The sequence below is a fragment of the Callorhinus ursinus genome, unplaced genomic scaffold, assembly GCF_003265705.2.
Source record: "Callorhinus ursinus isolate GAN/ISIS: 27379988/994484 unplaced genomic scaffold, GSC_fseal_2.0 scaffold9, whole genome shotgun sequence".
Taxonomy (NCBI): Eukaryota; Metazoa; Chordata; class Mammalia; order Carnivora; family Otariidae; genus Callorhinus; species Callorhinus ursinus.
In genome coordinates this window covers 6,082,969-6,104,425 of record NW_027397071.1, presented here as the reverse complement: position 1 = coordinate 6,104,425, position 21,457 = coordinate 6,082,969, and the positions used below count along the sequence as shown (strand labels likewise).

General features: G+C 42.5%; 1 protein-coding gene across 6 annotated transcripts in view; it reads left to right on the top strand.

The window, feature by feature from the left end:
* MAGI3 (membrane associated guanylate kinase, WW and PDZ domain containing 3) overlaps window positions 1-11,847 on the top strand; it is a 235,716-nt gene extending 223,869 nt beyond the window's left edge. For 4 of the 6 annotated variants that reach the window (XM_025872450.2, XM_073896110.1, XM_025872448.2 and 1 more), the window contains 5 exons: window positions 552-654; window positions 1,386-1,512; window positions 2,093-2,236; window positions 7,305-7,443; window positions 8,885-11,847. In XM_025872450.2, coding sequence (XP_025728235.1) covers window positions 552-654; window positions 1,386-1,512; window positions 2,093-2,236; window positions 7,305-7,443; window positions 8,885-9,987 — 1,616 coding nt within the window. In that variant the 3' untranslated portion in view covers window positions 9,988-11,847. Of the gene's footprint in view, window positions 1-551; window positions 655-1,385; window positions 1,513-2,092; window positions 2,237-7,304; window positions 7,444-8,197; window positions 8,289-8,884 lie in introns of all 6 variants that reach the window. The other 2 variants (XM_073896111.1, XM_025872449.2) reach the window with 2 other exon arrangements.
* Window positions 11,848-21,457: the final 9,610 nt, after the last annotated feature.

Genomic DNA, 21,457 nt, shown 5'->3' with positions numbered 1-21,457 from the left:
AGAAGCAGCGAAGTCTTCGCAGACATTTGTCAGCACTCGGGATGGTTCTGGAAGTTTGTCTTAGGTGTCCGTGTCAGGCAAAATAATCGCTCCAACATTAAAAGACGTGGGTTCACAGACCTGTGTGTGGTTTGCAGACTGGCGTCTGTGTCCCAGCACTCCTGAGAGCCGTCTTTGTCATCTAGAGCTGTTTACCAGTTTCAGGGGTGTGCTCCGGAAGCCCATAGTGTAGGCTAAAGGATAGTTCCTGGAGCTCTGTCCTCTAGGTAATATTGTCCAGTGTGTACTTTTCTGATTTTCATGTTGTATGGATGACCCAAAGTGCAGGATTCCTGTTCTCCTCAAACATAAGCATTCCTCAAAGCCACAGGGGGAAGAAAACGTTACTGTTCCGATTCCAGACATGCCTGCTGACGGCCGTGCTGCTCGTGCTGCAGTCACTACAGTCAGGAAGGCTGTAACCACGTGGTCTTGTCTCACCTTCGCAGACCACTCGGCCTTTACGTGTTTATGTGCAAAGTCTTATTTTTATTGTTTTCTCACTCGAACAGAGCATCATGGTCCGCCTTCAGGAACAAACTCTGCCAGGCAGAGCCCTGCCCTGCAGCACAGAGCCATGGGGCAGTCCCAGGCCAACCACACAGCTGGGGACAGGTGAGGCTGCTCTCCCCAGCTTTGGGTTTTTTTGTCTCATCGCCCCACCCTTCAGCACCCAGCCCCACCCGCACCCCCACACAGGTACCCCTTCAGATGCGCTCCTACACCCTGCACCCCCTCAGTACCTCATCCCTCCTCCAGCCGCATCCCCAGGGCGCAACGTAATTACCAGCCGTGCCTGACGAATGGGGGTTAGAAAACAAGAAGGGACAATAGCGCCTGGCTGTGCTCCTCTAGGCCCTCCTCATTTTGGTGGGGGCCCAGGCCCACGTGCCTGCTCTCTCCTCAGACTGCCTGAGCAGACCAGAGCAGTGTTTGCACGTACTTCTTTCTTCTCTCGTTGAGAATACTAGCCATGCAACAAAAACGAGATTTCCAGAAACTCAGCGTTGGGGCACTGGCACTGCCGGAGAGCCGTTTCTCACGGACAACGTCCGCTCATCGGCCCCCGGGGTCAGTGACCTGACTGCAGTTTTCCTTGCTATGAACTGCCCCGAGACGCCCTTAAAACAAAGACCAAACCAAACCAGTGTGGGGTGTTGAGAGACTAGCTGCTGGAGTTAACAACCAGATTTGCCCAGCATCTCCGGGTCTAGGCATGGCCTGTCTTCACGGCGGTTTGTCCAGAGAATGGCCAGCTTCAGCTTTGAAAAGAAATTAATTCGCCTTTACTTTCAAACTGGTTTCATTTCCTCAGTTCAGAGAGTGACTGGATTTCTCTCTCGTAGAAGTGCTCTAGAAGGTGAAATCGGGAAAGATGTCCCCACTTCTTACAGACATTCATGGTCTGACCACAAGCACCTTGCCCAGCCTGACACGGCAATGATTTCGATTGTAGGCACCCGGCACAATCAGGTAAACGGATACCACACCCCCCAACCCAGATATGGACTGTTATTTTCAGTTGCTACATCGCTGACGCTGGTGAATTTTTATTACAGATCAGTTCGGACACATTTGTTCCCAAGATTAATAATTCTTGAGGACTTGCTGTGTGTTTGCCATCCCATTAGCCTCCATGAGAGAACGTAAAAGAGTGAAAAAGTTTACCCTGTAATTGGAGAAATGTACACCCTGGGTCCAGTACTTAGCAATAGCAGTGTTTGAGTTCACCAAAGGAGGGTTTCGATTTTTTTTTTTCCCCATGGAAAATTCGTCAAAATCTCCTTAAAGGAAGCATTTCCCCAAAGTCTATTCTCTGATCGTCCTGTTGCACATTGACCAACTAGTAGAGAAAACATGTGATCTTCAGCTTAATTTAGACTGCATTTATAAAGTAGCTGTTCAGCCAAAACTTTCATTCCTTTCTTATGATATAGAAATGCATATTGAGTGTATAAGTCATAATGTCCCAGCTCTAAAAGTAGTCTTTCTTCAAGCTGTCAATAAAGCAGCCCACGAGAACTTGTTTTTCTTATACTTCTTTCTCTCCCAGAGCCTTGGTTGTTACCCAGTGGAGCTGGAGAGAGGCCCCCGGGGCTTTGGGTTCAGCCTCCGCGGGGGGAAGGAGTACAACATGGGGCTGTTCATCCTGCGTCTTGCTGAGGAGGGCCCCGCCATCAAAGACGGCAGGATTCACGTGAGTTGGCTTCCTTCCGCGACCTTTGCTTCTGGCTCCAGACTGGAAATGACTGAAAATAGATGATCAAAGGGAGTGCAGAAACCTCCCAAAGCTAAGTAGCAAAGTTTTCTGTCATTAGACCTGAAAGCAGCTGCTCTTTGTTCCACTTTTCGATGCCTGGTGATTTCATGGCCTTGCTCTGGTGTCCTAGGCGATACCGCACTGATGCTGTTTTTACCGTCTTGACTTTGGGCAATAAGGAAACTTAGTTTTTACTTACACCGTCAACGTTTGAGGGCAAATGGGTTCGTAAATAAAATATACTTTCATCTTATTAAAAGTCTTGGAAAAGCCAGGATAAAACAGAATCTTCAACTTCTTCCCAGAAATAATAGGCCCAGGATTATTTTTTCCTCTTAGCTACCCACAGAGATAGCCAGAGATCAAAAAGCATGACTCCCCCAACCTTTACTATTATTTGAAAGACTAGAATTCACTTGGGTAATGGTCCGTCCTAGGTGTTCTCAACTCTGAAACCCCGTAGCTTTGTACCGGGGCACTGCAGACCAGACTGTCTATGCATCTGCACATAAGGTATTTTCGCCCTGCCTCTGAATGTTACTTCAAGAGGAATGTTATGTAGGGGACATGTGTTGGCCTCGATTTTTAAAAAAAACAATTCACTGGTACTGTTAGGTGATACATTCGAAATTTTAAATTCTAGACAGCCTTCCCCCTACTGCTCAAGAGAACTTTGGATTTCCTCCCTCTCCCACCCGTAGGCAGCAGGGAAGATAATTTTTGTTTAAAAATCAGATGGTATATTCTAATAATATTTGGAAAAGGCTTCCAGGTGATTGCAGTTTTGAATTTTCCACATCACTGCCCCACTCCCATTACTCACTTGGTAAACATGTGTTGAGTGTTTACTTTACCCAAAGCTTTTATGAATGAGTACTGAATGAGCTGGGAGAAGTGGGGGGGGGTCCCTAAAACAAGACACCACCCTTCCTAAAAATGACCAGACTTGTGCACAAGTTCAAAGAGGTGAGGATGAGTGGAGATCTCACAGAATGGATGGCAGTGGAAAGTGGGTAGGATTTCAGCAGAGAAAGATTGGTCCTTTTTCTTCCCCCTCTTTTTTAAAAATTTGTTTGGGTATACTTTAAATCTGTTGGTTTGTTGTTTTTTTAAAGATTTTATTTATTTATTTGACAGAGACACAGCGAGAGAGGGAACACAAGCAGGGGGAATGGGAGAGGGAGAAGCAGGCTTCCCGCTAAGCAGAGAGCCGGATGTGGGGCTCGATCCCAGGACCATGACCTGAGCCGAAGGCAGACGCTTAACGACTGAGCCACCCAGGCGCCCCAGATCTGTTGGTTTTTTAAAAATCTCCCATTGTAGGGGTGCCTGGGCGACTTAGTTGGTTGAGCATCTGACTCCTGATCTCAGCTCAGGTCTTGATCTCAGGGTCGTGAGTCTGAGCCCTGCATTTGGCATGGAGCCTACTTAAAAAAAAAAAATCTCCCATTGTATTGAGTGTCATAAAAAAAAGGGGGGGGGCCAAAAACTAGGATATAATTTTAAAACGTTGATTCCAAGTATAACCCTCAGATGCACTAATCTCACTAAACAAATAAAAGGCAAACAGGCCTTGAAGCAGGCAAAGTCTGTTTCTAAGACATACCATTCTTTACAAATGAATGGGAGCTTTGGACTTCCATGATTAAACCAACTCATTTCAAAAGCTCTGATATTTGAAAACAAAAGGAAATAAGCTATTACGATTATGCACAGGTTTGTTCTAAACTCTAAGAAATCAGCTTTTCAGAGAAGCTTTCTTTTTCTGGCTACCAAACTGTCAAAATCTTGACTTGCTAAGGATCATGGGAGCTTTGTTACTGATGACAGCTGAGTCTGGGGGCCACTGCCCAAATGAGGAGAGTTTATCTCCAGCAAACTTGCACCGCGGAGCTGCCTCAGCTCCCTCCCCGCCTCATGGCCCCCCCCCCCTCCTGGCCTCACCCCCCCACCCCCTCGCTTCGTCTGGTAGGTTATCTGTACCTATCATGTCAGTATCTTCGGTCCTGGTACCGGGCCTTGAATGGTTATGGTAGATGCTCTGTAGATGTTTGTTGAAAGAGTAGAATGGATGAAAAATACTTATAATGAGGATTGTTTTAGCTCCTGGAACTTACTGCTGCGTAGACAGGACTGGGCTAGATGAAGCAGCTGGGCAGACAGTGTAAGAGTGCAGTTCAGTAAGACAAGGGAAGGTTAGCCTGTCACACAGATGGAAAGGCGTTGAGAGTCAAGGGGATCTCTACATTTAGTGAGTCTCAAGCCGTCCATACATCTGGTTAAGATCTGGCGAGGAGTGAAAAAGGGTGTTTGGGGCGAAGGGAACGAGATCAGCTGAGTGGGAAAAACTCGTATTAGGAGATAGTGTCGGATTTAGTTAGATCTTTACTGTAGGACAGAATCAGATTTAGAAAATGTGGAGTCTGGCGTCTTCCAGGCAGCACGTGTTTCCACTTAGTTTTAGTCTCACAAAAACCCTCTAAGGGAGGTGGCATTATCCCCACTTACTGATGTAAAACTGAGGCTCCAGGAGACTAATCCCTTGCTGGGGTCACTCGGCCTGTGGCGGCCGCGGTGGGACCCCAGGCTTTGGTCCTGTGAGCCCAGGCCTCGTGCTTCCCACGTCAGGCCCTGGCTGGTGTCTTTCTAGATGGGACTGTTTGGGGGAAGCGTATAGGTTCTCAGGGCCTTCTAAGGTCATGTAAGCAGTGTGCTAGAAATATTATTTTGTAATTTTAATACAAAATGTACATTTTTAGTGGCTGTTGTTAATATAGTAACTTTTTTAAGGAACATAATTTTTCTCTAGCCCCTCTTCCCATGTCTTTTCTTCCTTTGGTTCTCCTATTCTCCCCTTTCCCTCCCTCTGATTTCTCTCTCTCCTCTCCTCTGTCCCCCATGATTTTATTTTTCAGTCATACAAACCTGAACTCGAATCATTATTGGTTCTATTTATCAAAAGATGTATTCCTCGATACGTATTCCACATTATCCAAAAGATACATTCCACATGTAAAATTTTTAAAAGTAACAGAATTTTCTCAAAGAATGTTCACATTTCTGTCTCAAAGGTGCCATTTTTTAGGTCTCCAGCTCCGTACAATCCAGTAGAGAAGTTTTCCCCCTCTGAGGGCCTGTCTGCCAGAGACCTTCAAGCCATGGGGTTCTAGTGTCCTTCTCCACAATGTGGTTTTAAAGTTAAACGAAAATGACACCTGGTGGCAAATCTGTTCAATTACAAGCTTTATTGCGATTCATTTGTTGTACTAAAAGTATAAGAAATAGTCTGCTTAGGACAGTAAATTTAAGCCAGAAAATGTGACTGCAATCAGTGACCTCAGTCATGTTTCACAAGACACACCCAAAGCATGTTCCCAGTACTGTCTGCCTTAATTTTCATTTCTGTAATTATCAGCAGGATTTTATACCCAGTACTAACTTAGTATGTATGTTTCCTCATGCAAATAATTTTTCTTCAGTCACTTATTAGGGAAATCTGGGTATTGACTTTTGTCTCACATATATTCTAGATATAAGCTTTTTATTAATTATATGTGTATGATTTTTTTCCATCCTGTGTTTATTATTTTGTTTAACAATCCTTTTTCTATGTTCAATCTATCTAGCTTACTTGATAGCCTCCATTTCTTCAAGAGACTCCTCTTTTATTTTTTTCCATAAATATGAAGCAAAACAATCTCATTTCTTTCTCATAGTTGACTTGACATTTTTTGCAATGTAGAGTGGGCTCCAGCCTCAGGTAAACCTTCATCTGGATGCACTTGAAGTCTTTTTTGGCAAGACGGGGAGATAGAGAACTTGAAAAGTAACATTTGTCTTGGTTTGGTGTGTAATCGGGTTTTCTCTCATTAAATCCTCCCCGGTGCCCCAAGATATTATCCCCACTTAACAGGGAGGAACCAGAGACCACCCAGCCAGCAGAAGGAAGAGCCAAGAGTGAACCACAGACGTTAGGACGCCAAAGCCCAGCTTCCTGGCCCCTGCGCTTTGTGCTATCTGTGGATACAGACTTCCCCCCAGCCTCTGTTAAATAAGTACTGGGCCATCTTGTGTTGTGTTATTTCTGGATCATTTTAGTAAGCTCTTATAAATATTTGAGCTTCTTGGAATTTCAGTAGTTTTCCATTGTTCAGTTTTTCTCTTTTGAAGCCAGTACCCTTCGTGTGTTTGTCACCTGTTTTAAAACCACTATCATCGTTATCTTTAGGTCCTTCGCAAAGGTTATACTTGACTCATCTGTATTATCCCTTTTTTTAAAAATAACTGTACAGCATTTCCAGTAAACAGCAATGATACTGAGGCATCTTTTTCTGATCCCTAGTTTTATGTTTCTTAGGGAAATCATTTTACATTAAAGTCATGAGTGTAAGCCAGTTATTGGTTTTAAATAAGTATTCATATTAATATATTCTTCAAGGTGCAGTTTTTCAGAGTTTTCGTCTCTGAATATTCCAGTTATCAAATGCCTCATACATGTACAGGATGTGTGGGCAACACGAAGGAGTGGGCAGTTCTCCCCGGAGGCCCAGAAAGCCTTCAAAGATGAGGACCCACCTGCCCAGAATTCAGAAAATAAATTCAAGATTCAGCTCAAATTGGAAAGTACCCTTCACAGGTGGATCATTCAGTGACAGCCCTGTAGTATCAGGTGGATTAGAGAGACCTCACCTCCTGTGGCACTTATCCTTCGGTGAGAAAACTCAGAATCTGAGTCATGATTTCAAGGTGCCGGGATCCCGTTTACTAGTCATATAAAACTTTCTCCTGTAGGATTTCCACGGAGTAAATAAAGCTGGCCACTGTCTCTTCCTGTGGCTCTCCTCTGTCCACTCGTCATCAGCCTTAGCACTATGGCACTGTGTACAAGTTACACATCTGACCATTGAGAGTCACTTAGCAAGCTTGGGTGGCTCTAGAGCGGACAGAGCAGAAGTGAAGAAGGATGCATTGTTTCATGTTGTTCTTGTGAATGTTCCCTCTCTAGGTGGGTGACCAGATTGTCGAAATCAATGGGGAGCCTACACAAGGCATCACACATACTCGAGCAATTGAGCTCATTCAGGCCGGTGGAAATAAAGTTCTTCTGCTTTTGAGGCCAGGAACTGGCTTGATACCTGACCACGGTAAGTCACATCGTTCACCTGGAGCTGAAACGTGGCTGATGTGTCAGGGAGGGGACAGCGCAGGAAAGGAAGGGGAGAGACAGTTGACTGGCTAGTTCAAAGGTAAACAGCAGAACCGCCTGAAACTAGTTACACAGCATAGGTGTTATACTACTACAAAATAAGCGACTTCAGGCATGATTTTTGTTGGGATGGAATATGTGAAGCAATTTCCATAGAAAACATGTAGTTGCTTTTGTAGAGAAACATGCCTGTAAAAAAACAAGGCTATCGGAAGCAGGTGATTTAAATGCCATGAAAAATATCTGAAATCTCTTCAGATGCTAAGACCTTTAGGTTTTTCTGGTCATTTGTCGAAAACAAGTTACTGTGGCCCTACCTGGGGTCAGGGAGTTGGACGTGGGACCATGTCTGGACTCCTGTACTGATCCTCAGCTTCCTGGGTTTCACTGTTTGGTTTTGAAATATCACAGGATTTGAAACTCATTGTTTAATCGAGTGCACTAGCCTGGAAAGAGAGCACCACGCCACTAGGACGTGTCCCTTCCAGTCCCCGCCCCCAACCTGGAGAGATTTTGAGGGACAAGTATAGACGTGACCTCCTGCAGTCCCCTTCCAGCCTATAATTCTCTGTGTGATCTTGCACCATCTGCTTGTAAACCATACGTTCCCAGTGACATCTTTGCTAACTGCGCTGATTTTTTTTTTTCTTTTTTTTTTACATAGTCCTAGGCTTTTTCTCTTCCTTCTTCAGGTTTGGCTCCTTCCGGTCTGTGCTCCTACGTGAAACCTGAGCAACATTAAGGCTTTCAGGGCTTTTCTTGGTCTTTCCTTAAAAAGACTTGGTAAATTTGCATGTCTTGTAAATCACTTCCTTCTTTTTTTTTCTGTTTAATTAAAAATGATGCTATTAAATACATCCCTTTCTATCTTCTGCTCTTTTCAGTTCCCTTTTGACATTAAAGTTGACAGCTTAATGCAAGAAAATTATTTACAAGTGCCCACGAACCTCGTTCTGGCTACCACAGTTGGGTCTCCTTTATTACTGATTTTGCATAGCTGTAGGCTGTATCCTTTGATAACGGCCAAATTAGTGAGCTTCCTGGACCAAGTAATTTGGTCCCGTTGTATTATTTATTTCTTCTGACTTTTTCATTGGGCTTTACTGCTTATCATATATGATGTATAAATTCTTCATATCACTAATTATACATAAGTTATTGGAAGAATGACTGTTATATTGTGTATATTTAACCACCCTACAAGTACAACCACCTCGCGTACAACCACACCTGCCTTTATCGAGAGAGCTCAGCATCTGTACTCAGGCTGTTTGTTTAAGCAGTTAGTCCAATCCAAATGGCTGTCAGAGTTCAGAACTTACTGTTCCTATTTGTAATTCTAAAATGTAATGATGTTCCACTCAAATCCCTTTTTGTAGGTGATTGGGATGTTAATAATCCTTCGTCTTCAAATGTGATTTATGACGAGCAGCCCCCCTTCCCCCCATCTTCCCATCCTGCTTCCATATTTGAGGAGTCTCCCGTGCCAGTAATTGAAGGCTCTTTAATGAGAGGTCAGACATGTGAAAAGACCGAGGAATTAAAGGATGGTGTGCCTGAAAAGAAAAGCACTTTAAATGAAAATCCGCCTGATAAAAAGCAGCACTCTTTTCTCCAGAAAAATGTGAATAAAAGGGATCCACCCAGCAGTCATGGGCAGAGTGACAAGAAAAATCTTTTCAGAGTAGAAAACGGTGTTACACAAAGAGGCAGATCTGCCAGTCCCAGAAAGTCCGCCGGCCGACATGCAGAAGGACGTTCACACAGGCTTCCCAGTCCTCTACCTACTGACCCCAAAAGAAGACCCAGAGATCGATCACTCAGTCCCAGGAAAGGGGACAGTAAAGGGGGGCAGATGGGCACCAGGCCAGGTTCCGGACAAGATGGCTGCAGAAGAAGCAGAGGACGGTCTTCAAGCCCAAAGAACCAGCAGAAGACGGAGGGAAGCAAAGGCCGACCATCAGAGTCGGAGAGTCAGGGGGGCGGGGGCCGCGCGAGGGACGGGGCCGAGCAGACCTCCGAGGGCAGAGAAGAATCGGGTGTTGTCCAGAGGGACGCAAAGCAGAGCCAGTCTGGAAAAAACAGAACACGGTCTCCAGAGAAAAAAAGCAAGAGGATAGATGAAAAGTCCCTTCCATCCAAAAAGACTAGTACCGCTGCTAGTAGAGTATTATCTGACAGGGAGAAAGGAAAGAAGGCGGCCTTAGAAGAGACAAGCTCCAGCAAAAAGAAGCCAGGAGAAAATGCCAGAATATCAGACAAGAAGCTGAAGCAGGACCCTGAAGAAAGGATGGTTTTAAACAAAACCCAAGCTCCCCGAGGAAAAGAACAAGAGGCAGCCGATAGAACCAGAGAGAGCGGAGGGTTCCAACCTGAGAGCGCTTCTCCCGTTAAGAAAACACCCATAACTCCAGGGCCCTGGAAGGTGCCAAGTGCAAACAAAGCAGCAGGCACTACTGGTGTGGCCGAGAAACGGCTGTGACCTCCGGTATAAAACAAAGAAAAACAAGTTGTAATCTTTTCTTACTAAAAAGTGGCATTTATCCAAAACAAAACCCTACAAAGTCATTTTTCCTGAAATTCTGGAACACGACACATTTTGACTTGAGCATCCGGTTAGCCAGGCTGCATGAAGCGCCTTCGGGACCGCTGCCAACCAACCGTCCCCCGGGCAGCCGCCCTCCCGCCTCCGCGAGGGTCCCAAGTGACGCGAGCGGACGTGCACGGCCTGGTCACAGCTCCCTTGATACCTGCGCCAGATTATCTACTGCGTCATGTCTGTTTTATCCATCTCACTCAGCTGTTCCCACAGGAATGAGAAAACTCGGTTTGGCTTGGAAGTCGATATTCTCAATAGCATGCTGCATGTTTACAGAGAGACACATTTGAGTCCTTGCAGAAGAAGGGGTTGTTAGCTCATCATTAAAAGATGGCAGTCGCCTCTTCTAACAGCTACAGGTGATGGCGCAGGCCCAGTTTAAAAATGAAACTCCAAAACATCACTACTGAAAAGAAAAACAAAATGGAGTCAGATAACGACACTCTCTTAGGGTTTTGAATTCGGCTGGATCAGGTATTTCAGGTAACTTACAGATATTACTTACAATTCGATGTTTAAAATGAGCTAGTGCTTTAGGCAATGAAGAGTTCCCCCTCCTGCTGTTATTCTCCAACCCTGATGTGTGGTCTTAGCATCTCAGGTCGGCCTTTTCCTTCAGTTTATTTTGTTAGGAAACCAGAAAGCAGCATGTGGAAATATTGCTTACTGCTGTTCAGAGAAAAACTACCAGGTTTCTATTTCTGGATATTTGGGTTGGACCTCTTACTACTCATCCGTTAGTCCTTACTACATAGTGCGTACGGGAAGAGTCAAAACGTCGTACAGATCGTGAGGGCCTCGATCGCAAGGCACTTTCCCAGATAGAGGACCACGCCTCCGGCAGTAGCTGTCCGAGCTCAGGTGTTTCAAGGCAGGACCTGCGTTCAGACCTGCTCAGCAAGAGGACCAACGTGGCGGTAGACAGCCCTTGCTAGATCTGATTTCGTTTTAATTTCTAGCTATGTTAACTTATTTAAAAAACAAGAAAGGGAGACTAGACATCTGCTTAGCTTGTACACATTTTCAGAGTCCTTTGAAAAAAATCTCAGTAAAGATGTTTGCTGGGAGGTAGAGACCATTTTTAGCTCCATAAAAGAGATCCAGGATTTTCAGGCCCCTGTAGCAGCTATGAATAAAGGAACAATCTCAGAACAAAACCATTTTATGGAGTATTTGAACACACCTGTTCTGTCCCCTGGGTTCATCTTGTTCTTGTGAAACATGGTACATCCAGGCCCTGTCCTCTCAGAGTCCAACTGTGAAAGTCTTTAACGTACCAACCGAAGCCACCCTTGTAGCTGAGACATGCTTCCCAGAGTGAGATTTCTGAACTCCCCTTCCATCCGGAACTATATTTACCCACCTATTGTAACTACTTGAATAGAGAAAAATTAGGAGGCTTGATCCATGCTGAGAATTTAGCACCACAGAAATGATTTATTTTCCCTATAGTCCACAATTAGTGATAAAAAAATCCTATTTTTATTGTTAACTGTGACATAACTTCGATGTCATATGTTGTCGGTCTGATGTGGCTCTTTTCTTTCTAAGTAACCTGTCACTGTACTGATTATATACTGACTTAGCAATGTGGCCTTGGAATGCTAAGCAAAATATGGATGTACTGGTTGTAAATGTTTATATATTGTACAGTACCTTTATATATACACACTTGAGGTTCTGATTAGAGAGATCTGTAAATCGCTCGTTATTTTTTATATAGATATTAAAAAAAACAAAAACAAAAAACTGTTCATGGCCTGCATTTCTTTTACTGTTAGGTTTATTTAATGTTGCTTTCCCTTTATAGAGCGAATTCCCATCACAGTCTGAGTCCTCAAATAGATGTTGTTACTCCAAGTCACAAACATTCAAAATCCTACAATCAGGAAGACTTATAATGATGACTTGTTATAGCTTCCTTCTGTCTGTATGTAAACCTTGAAATTAGCTTATCGTTATGCCTGTTCATTATAAAGAAAATAGCTTTGCAAAAATAACTTGCTTCCTACACTGTTGGAGAGAAAAGGACTTGTCTTCTTGGAAGTTCAGTGGAAGTGCTAATGGATAGAGTGGTGTAAGTCCAGTTTACTGTAAGGTCACAAAATTCATCAGACTGTGGCATTTCAGCAGTAAATCTTTTCATTTACTATGGGTTACACTTACTTTCAGAATGAAGTGTTTTGACAGGTTTTGGGCATTAATCATACCAAAAAAAATAAATGAAACCCATTTCACAACCATGGTTATTTTACTCTTGTGGGTAAAAAAAAAATTCCTACCATTGCATTAACTTACACTAAAAATTAAACCCATAAACCTGAAGTCCCATAGTGGAGATGCAGGTCATGGCAAAGGCTGTAGAAAGTGGCAGCAAAATAGTTTGGGTGGACATATGTTCTCCCGGAGTTCTGGGATGCTACTGCATTGTCTTGCTACAGATGACAGACTGAGATCGTAGTTACATCAAATTTTATAGACCAAGTAGCTGTTGAACAGAGTCAACTATTTCAGAAGTCTCAGACACAAAAGCATTTGGCTTTTTATTTCTACATGAAAATATCTTGGGTTCTTCCTTTCAGTAGATATTCCCACATAGAAAAAGCCAAATGCTTTTAAACACATGCACAAATGAAGAATTTCGTAGTATGTCCAACATTCAAAGAGAATATGATTTTTAAAAAGCAAGGAATATTCAAATTAGTTAAGCTGTGTAACAGTCTAATGACCTCCACAAAGACGTGTTTAAGCTGAAGCTTAGTCATAGATGGCTCCGACAGAACACTGGTATAAACACGGACTTTTGCACAAAATGTGACGTTTCGGTCTGGTATGAAGAACACATCAGAGCACCTTTTTACATCATCATGGTATGCTCCAATGCCTAAGAACTATCTGTGTTTGTTAAACATAACAGACTTACTTATTTGGGCAGCTCTTCACTGGTCATGCTCTTAAGGTTTGTCAGCAATACAATGACTTGTTCAAAGCATGCCATAATTATTACATGAAATCTGTAATCTTTGCTTTAGTTAACTGAATTAGTTTAAGAGAGTTACTAACTTGGATCTGTTTTCACTGTTGCTATGCAAGAGAGCCTTTTGGGAAGACCGTGATTCTAACCACTAGAGAACTCTGAATCTTTCTCATATACATTAAAAATGTGAAAACATAGCCAAGTGCTTTAGCTTAGCCTAAACCTGTAATTTTGACAGAGAATCCTTTGGGAATTTGTCTATTTCACAGTGTTCACATTAAAGCCAAGCAGAACTATTATTAGCAAATACACAAATCAAGAGGCTTATTTTGTCCTTAATAAGCACCAATCATTTGTTACCTTGAGTAATAATACCTTATTACAGCCTATATGCTCAGGCATGCTGCAGGAAAGGTATGGAATTATTGCACATTTGTGAAATTCAAACTTCATTATTCAAGACGGGCACCAATAACTGCAAGAAGCAAAGGATTACTTTAAATGATTAAACTAGTCAGTACATGCATACATGAGATTCACTTTAATGAATTTCTCCATAATCCCAAATCATATGCCATACTGGGAGTCAGACCCATTTGGCCCACTATGAGTGTGTAAATCTAAAACATTTCAAAAGTGAATGTAATTAATTTGGAAGAGTGTTATTTTACAGTGCAGAAGTCCACTTACTTGTAAATACAATGAACCAAAAATAAAAAGACCCATAAGCCTATACTCTGTGAGGCATTGTGGTATTTAGAATTTTTCTACATGTCTCTGAAAGTCAAGAAGCCTAGGCAAGTATTTAGTTATTCAACTATACAAAGTATTTGGCTTATATTATACATTAGCTATAATGTACATATTTAGGAAATTTGGGGTTCTACCTCCATAGCAATTTTAAGAGGGATAATTTTTCCTGATACAAATTATTAAGTGAACAGGTATTTCTCAACCTTCTATGGTTATTACTATTCCAATTAAATGTATAAATGGCCTAATCTTAGCCCTGTTTTTACATCTTGGTTTAGTTTCTCAGTAACAGCTAAATATTACCAAAGTATATTGTATCTCGCTCCTTTTTGGGGGATCAAAACAAAAGCCCAAGTTCTGGGGTGCCTGGATGGCTCAAATCAGTTGAGCATCCGACTCTCGATTTCAGCTGGTGATCTCAGGGTCGTGGGGTCACACCCTGCATCAGGCTCTGCTCTCAGCACGGACTTTGCTTGTCCCTCTCCCTCTGCTCCTCCCCTACTCATACACTATCTCTAAAATAACTAAAATCTTTAAAAAAGCAAAACAAAAACCCAAGTTCCTAGAAATTATAGAGATAAATGAAGCACTGAGGGTAGGAGAACCATTAAGTTACAACTCTTCCATCCTAAGAGAAAAAAAGTTGAATGTTAAGTTACTTGAGGCCTACTCATTCATTCTACACATTTATATTGAGGACCTATTATGGGATCAGGTACTGTTTTGCATTCTGGGGACCTAAAGAGTGGACAAAAAGTCCCTGCCTTAAGGGGCTCACACTGTAGTGCAGAAACAAGTAGACAAAATATAAGAGGGGAAGCTGCAAAGTAGGAAGCTCATCCCTTCCATGTACACACCAAGGCTGCAACTACATACAGAGCAACTCATTTTGAGAATAACCTGATGACCAGCAAAAATCTCTTCCACTGCTAAAGGTATAGAGAAAAAGCCACATCGAGAAGGGTAGGAGGGGCAAGTAAGGAGCCAAACCCTTGGCAGGGTGACCCCACAGGTGGGAGAGAGAGTACGTGCACAGATGTCTTCCTTGGGGAGGGAGGGGTTCAAACCCCACATCAGCCACTCCTGCCCCAGCCCTGGGAATCTGTTCTAGGAAGATGAGCCACCCCTGACCCTGCCCCATAACATCTTTCTTTGAAACTCTAGGAACTTTGAAAATCAGCAGGGCTTAACTAGGGGAAAGCCAGAGGCTATAGGAAATAAAAACTCTGGGGCACCTGGATGGCTCAGTCATTAAGCATCTGCCTTCAGCTCAGGTCATGATCCCAGGGTTCTGGGATCGAGCCCCGCATCAGGCTCCCTGCTCTACAGGAAGCCTGCTTCTCCCTCTCCCACACCCCCTGCTTGTGTTCCCTCTCTGGCTGTCTCTCTCTGTGTCAAATAAATAAAATCTTTAAAAAAAAAAAAAAAAAAGGAAACAAACTCTGCTCTTAAAGGGCCCTCACATTATAGGAGTCCCAGAAGAAGAGAGAAAGGAGCAGAAACTTAAAGAAATAATACCTGAAAACTTCCCTAACCTGGGGAAGGAAACAGACATCCAGGCCCAGGAAGCCTAGAGAGTCCCAAAATGCTGAACATAAAGAGGTCCACACCAAGACAAATAATTAAAATGTCAAAAATTAGAGATAAATCTTAAAAGCAGCAAGAAAGGAGGGGAAGATGGTGGTGGAGTAGGAGGACCCTAAGGTCACCTCATCCCATGAATACAACTAAGTATCATATCATCCTAAATACCCCAGAAATCAATTTGAAGACTGGCATAACAAACCACAACTAAAAGTAGAGAAGAGGCCACATCGAAGAAGGTAGAAAGTGTGGAGAGGTAGCTTGGGAGAGAAACCAATCGTGGCTGCTGTGGTCACAGAGAAGGGCAAGAGACAAACCAGCCCACAGGGGAGTGCATAGGGAGTAAGAATTCCCATTGCAATTAGCTTGGAAAGCGAGAGGGCCCAAATTTTGTGAGTTCTTAACCACCAGCAGGGCCTAAAGCCTGGAGTTTAAAAGGTTGTGTGCTTGACCCCGGGAGAGCTCAGAGGACATTGGGCTGCTCTTGGAGAAAAGCCAGGGCAAACAGCCAGTGGATATGCAATGTGGACACAGCAATCTGAAGAGCACCTGGGGCACACAGTGGGGAGATTATTTGCTCATCTTGGAGTGTGTCCCAGAGAGGCAACATTCATGGAGCGCCCCTCTGGGAACAAAGGAACTGGCAGGTGTCATTTCTCTCTCCCACACCTCAGCATAAGCATAGGGCCACCTGCAGGACCCAACACGGTGCCAACATTCACTACCTAACTGCCTAGACCAAGCCCTGCCCCACCCCCACGCTTCGGTGGAACCATCCCTACCAATCAGCTTCCCTCAGTCACAGCACAGCAGGCCCCCTTCCTTCAGAACACTGGCCCAAACCCCTGCCCACACCATGTCTCCCCACCTGGGAGTTCGGCAGAGCCTCAGTGGCAACACGTCTCATTTCACAAGCAGACCAGAGCATAGCTAGTTAAAACTCACCACGTTCAGGCCGGGGACCGACAATGCCCACAATAGCGTAAGAGAGCCTCTGCAGATGACTGGTCTGAAGGATAAAGTGGCCAAGACACAACAGCAGAGCATACACAGCACACCTTAGAGACACTCCCAGAAGTGCCAGGCCTGGGAGAGCAGGGTACAATACACTGCAGGACCTCTTATTCATAAAGCCATTACCCTCAAGAACAGGAGATGTATCTGGCATTCCTAACACAGAGAAACAGGCACGAGGACTTAGATAAAATAAGACAGAAGAATTTTTTTTTTAAGGTTTTATTTATTCATGAGAGACAGAGGAGGAGAGAGAGAGGAGAGAGAGAGAGAGAAGCAGAGGGAGAAGCAGGCTCCCAAGGAGCAGGGAGCCCGATGCGGGACTCGATCCCAGGACCCCGGGATCATGACCTGAGCCGAAGGCAGACACTTAACCATCTGAGACACCCAGGCGCCCAAGACAGAAGAATTTGACCCAAATGCAAGAACAGGACAAGGATGTGGCCTGAGATCTAAGCAAAACACACATAAGTAACATGCCTGATGGAGAATTTAAAGCAATGATCATAAAGATACTTGCTGGACTTGAGAAAAGAGTGGAGGACATCAGTGAGACTATTAACAGAGATAAGGAATAATATAGCAGAGATAAAGGGCTCAATAAACAAAGCGAGAAAATGCTTGATGGGATGAACAGCAAGATGGAAGAAACAGAGGAACAAATTAATGACCTAGAAGACAGAGAAATGGAAAGTAATCAAACTAAACAAGGAGAGAAAAAGAATCATGCAAAATGAGAATAACTTAGAGAACTCAGTGACTCCATCAAACATAACATTTGTATTATAGGAATCCCAGAAGAAGAGAAAAAAGGGGGCAAAGAATTTATTTGAAGAATAGCTGAAAACTTCCCTAATCTGGGAAGGAAACAGCCAGATCCAGGAGGCACAGAGAACTCCCAACAAAGTCAATAAAAGCAGATCCACACCAAGACATAATGTAATTAAAATAACAAAATACAGTAATAAAAAATATTAAAAGCAGCAAGACAAAAGAAGTCAGTAACTTACAAGGGAAACCCCAGAAAGCTATCAGATTTTTCAGCACTTTCCAAGACAGAAAGGAGTGGCATATTTTCAAAGTGCTAAATGGGAAAAACTGGCAGCCAAGAATACTGTATCCAGCAAGGCTATCATTCAGAATAGAAGGAGAGATAGAGTTTCCCAGACAACAAAAATTAAAGGAGTTCATGACCAGTAAACCAGCTCTGCAACAAATATTAAAAGGGATTCTTTGAGTGAAAAGGAAAGACCAGAAATGAGAGTATGAGGTAGAACTCACAAAAGTAGTAAAAATGAACATTTCAATAAAAAAATAAGACAAGGAACTCACAAAATAAAAGGATGTAAAATATGACACCATATACCTAAAACATAGGAAGGCGAGGAGTAAAGAATAGGTTCAGACTTAAACAACCATCAACTTAATATAGACTGCTATATGCAGATGTTATATTCAAACCTAATGGTAACCATATATCAAAAACCACTAGGGGCACCTGGGTGGCTCAGTTGGTTAAGCGACTGCCTTCGGCTCAGGTCATGATCCCAGGGTCCTGGGATCGAGCCCCACATCGGTCTCCCTGCTTGGCCAGAAGCCTGCTTCTCCCCCTCCCACTCCCCCTGCTTGTGTTCCCTCTCATGCTGTCTCTCTCTCTCTCTGCAGATTAAATAAATAAATAAAATCTTAAAAAAAAAAAACAACACTAATAACATGCAAAGTAAATAGAAAGAAATCCCACTATATCACTAAAGAAAACCAGCAAACTGTGAAAGGGAGAAACACAAGAAAGGATCAGAGAAAATCTTCAGAAACAACCAAAAAACAAGCAATAAAATGGCAATAAATACACTTTTATCAATAATAACTTTGAATGTAGGGGCACCTGGGTGACTCACTCATTAAGTGTCTGCCTTCGGCTCAGGTCCTGATCCCAGGGTCCTGGGATCGAGCCCCACATCGGGCTCCCTGCTCAGCGGGAAGCCTGCTTCTCCCTCTCCCACTCCCCCTGCTTGTGTTCCCTCTCTCGCTGTGTCTCTCTCTGTCAAATAAATAAATAAATCTTTAAAAATAAATAAATAATAATTACTTTGAATGGAAATGGACTCAACACTGCAATCAAAAGACAGGGTGACAGAATGGATTAGAAAACAAAACCCATCTATATGCTGCCTACAAGATACTCGTTTTATTTTTTTAAGATTTTATTTATTTGACAGAGAGAGAGAGACAAAGCAAGAGAGGGAACACAAGCAGGGGGAGTGGGAGAGGGAGAAGCAGGCTTCCCGCTGAGCAGGGAGCCTGATGCAGGACTCGATCCCAGGACCCTGGGATCATGACCTGAGCCAAAGGCAGACGCTTAACGACTGAGCCACCCAGGTGCCCCAAGAGACTCATTTTAGACCTAAAGACACCTGCAGATTGAAAGCAAGGGGATGGAGAAACATCTATCATGCAATGACGTCAAAAGAAAGCCTGGGGCGCCTGGGCGGCTCAGTTGGTTAAGCGACTGCCTTCGGCTCAGGTCATGATCTTGGAGTCCAGGGATCGAGTCCCACATTGGGCTCCCTGCTCAGCAGGGAGTCTGCTTCTCCCTCTGACCCTCTTCCCTCTCGTGCTCCATCTCTCAAATAAACAAATAAAATCTTAAAAAAAAAAAAAAAAGCCTGAATAGCAATACTGTATCGGACAAAATAGACTTTAAAACAAAGACTTTATCAAGAAACAAAGAAGGGCACTATAATAATAAACAGGACAATTCAACAAGAAGATGGTAACAATTGTAAATATTTATGCATCCCACATGGGAGTACCCAAATACATAAAATAGTTAATAACAAACTTAAAGGAACCAATCAATAATAGTAGGGGACCTTAACACCCCACTTACATCAATGGACAGATCATCTAAACAGAAAATCAACAAGGAAACAGTGGCTTTGAATGACACCCTGGACCAGATGGATTTCACAGATATATTCAGAACATCCCATCCTAAAACAACAGAATACACATTCTTTTCAAGTGCACATGGAACATTCTCCAGAACAGATCACATATTAGGCCACAAAACTCAAAAATTCAAAAAAAATCAACATTATACCATGAGCCTTTTCTGACCACAATGCTATGAAACTAGAAGTCAACCACAAGAAAAAAATCTGGAAAGACCACAAAGACATGGAGGTTAAGTATCCTGCTACTAAAAAATGAATGGATCAGCCAGGAAATAAAAGAAGAAATTAAAAAGCACATAGAAACAAATGAAAATGAAAACACAATGGTTCAAAACCTTTGGGATGCAGCAAAAGCAAGTCTAAGAGGGAAGTTTATAGCAATACAGGCTTACCCCCAGAAGCAAGAGCAACAAACAAAGCCTAAAACAATAGGAGGGAGGAAATAATAAAGATTAGAGCAGAAATAAATGATAGGGAAACTAAAAAACAACAATAGAACAGATCAAGAAAACCAGGAGCTGGTTCTTTGAAAAAAATCAATAAAATTGATAAACCTTTAGCCAGACTTATCAAGAAAAAAAGAGAAAGGACCCAAATAAATAAAACTGAGAGAGAAGAGAAGTAACAACAACACCACAGAAATATAAACAATTATAAGAGAATATTATGAAAACTATATGCCAACAAATTGGACAACTTAGAAGAAATGGATAAATTCCTAGAAACATATAACCTATCAAAACTGAAACAGGAAGAAAGAAAATTTGAACAGACTGATTACTGGCAAAGAAATTGAATCAGTAATCAAAAAACTCCCAACAAACTGAAGTCCAGGACCAGATGGTTTCACAGGTGAATGTGGCTAGACATTTAATGAAGAGTTCATTCCCATTCTTCTCAAACTATTCCCAAAAATAAAAAAGAAAGGAAAACATCCAAGTTCATTTTATAAGGCCAGTGTTTACTCTGATACTAAACCCAGATGAAGACACCACAAAAAAAGAAATGATTTCTGATGAACAAAGATGTAAAAATCCTCAACAAAATGCTAGCAAACCCAACCCAACAATACATTAAAAAAAATAGTCCACCACAATTTAGTGAGATTTATTCCTGGGCTGCAAGGATGGTTCAGAATTCACAAATCAATCTATGTGATATGTCACATCAGTAAGAGAAAGGATAAGAACCATATGATCATTTCAATAGACACAGAAAAAGCATTTGACAAGGTACAACACCTATTCATGATAAAAAAAAAAAACCCTCTAAAAAGTAGGTCTAGAGGGAACATACCTCAACATAATAAAGACCTTATATGAAAAACCCACAGCTAAGATCCTCCTCAATGGGGAAAAACTGACAGCCTTTCCCCTAAGGTCAGGAACAAGACAGGGATGTCCACTCTCACCAGTTTTATTCAACATAGACTGGAAGTCCTAGCCACAGCAATCAGACAACAAAAAGAAACAAAAGGCATCCAAATCAGTAACGAAGAAGTAAAACTTTCACTATTTGCAAATGACATGAAACTTATAGAAAACTTGAAGGACTCCACCAAAAAACTGCTAGAACTGATAAATGCATGCAGTAGAGTCACAGGATACAAAATCATTGTACAGAAATCTGTTGCATTTCTATATGCCAATAATGAAGCAGCAGAAATTTTTTTTGAAAATCACATTTACAATTGCACCCAAAATAATAAGATACCTAAGAATAAACATAACCAACGAGATGAAAGACTTGTACTATGTACAAGACTTGTACACAATGAAATGGAAAAACATTCCATGCTCATGGACTGGAAGAACAAATACTGTTAAAATAGCTATACTACCCAAAGCAATCTACACATTTAATGCAATCCCTATCAAAATGCCAACAGCATTTTTTACAGAACTAGAACAAACAATACTAAAATTTCTACAGAACCACATAAGTCCCTGAATAGCCAAAGCAATCTTGAAAAAGAAAAGCAAAGCTGGAGGTCCCACAATTCTGGACTTCAAGTTATATCACAAAGCTGTAGTGATCAACACAGTATGGTACTACCACAAAAACAGAC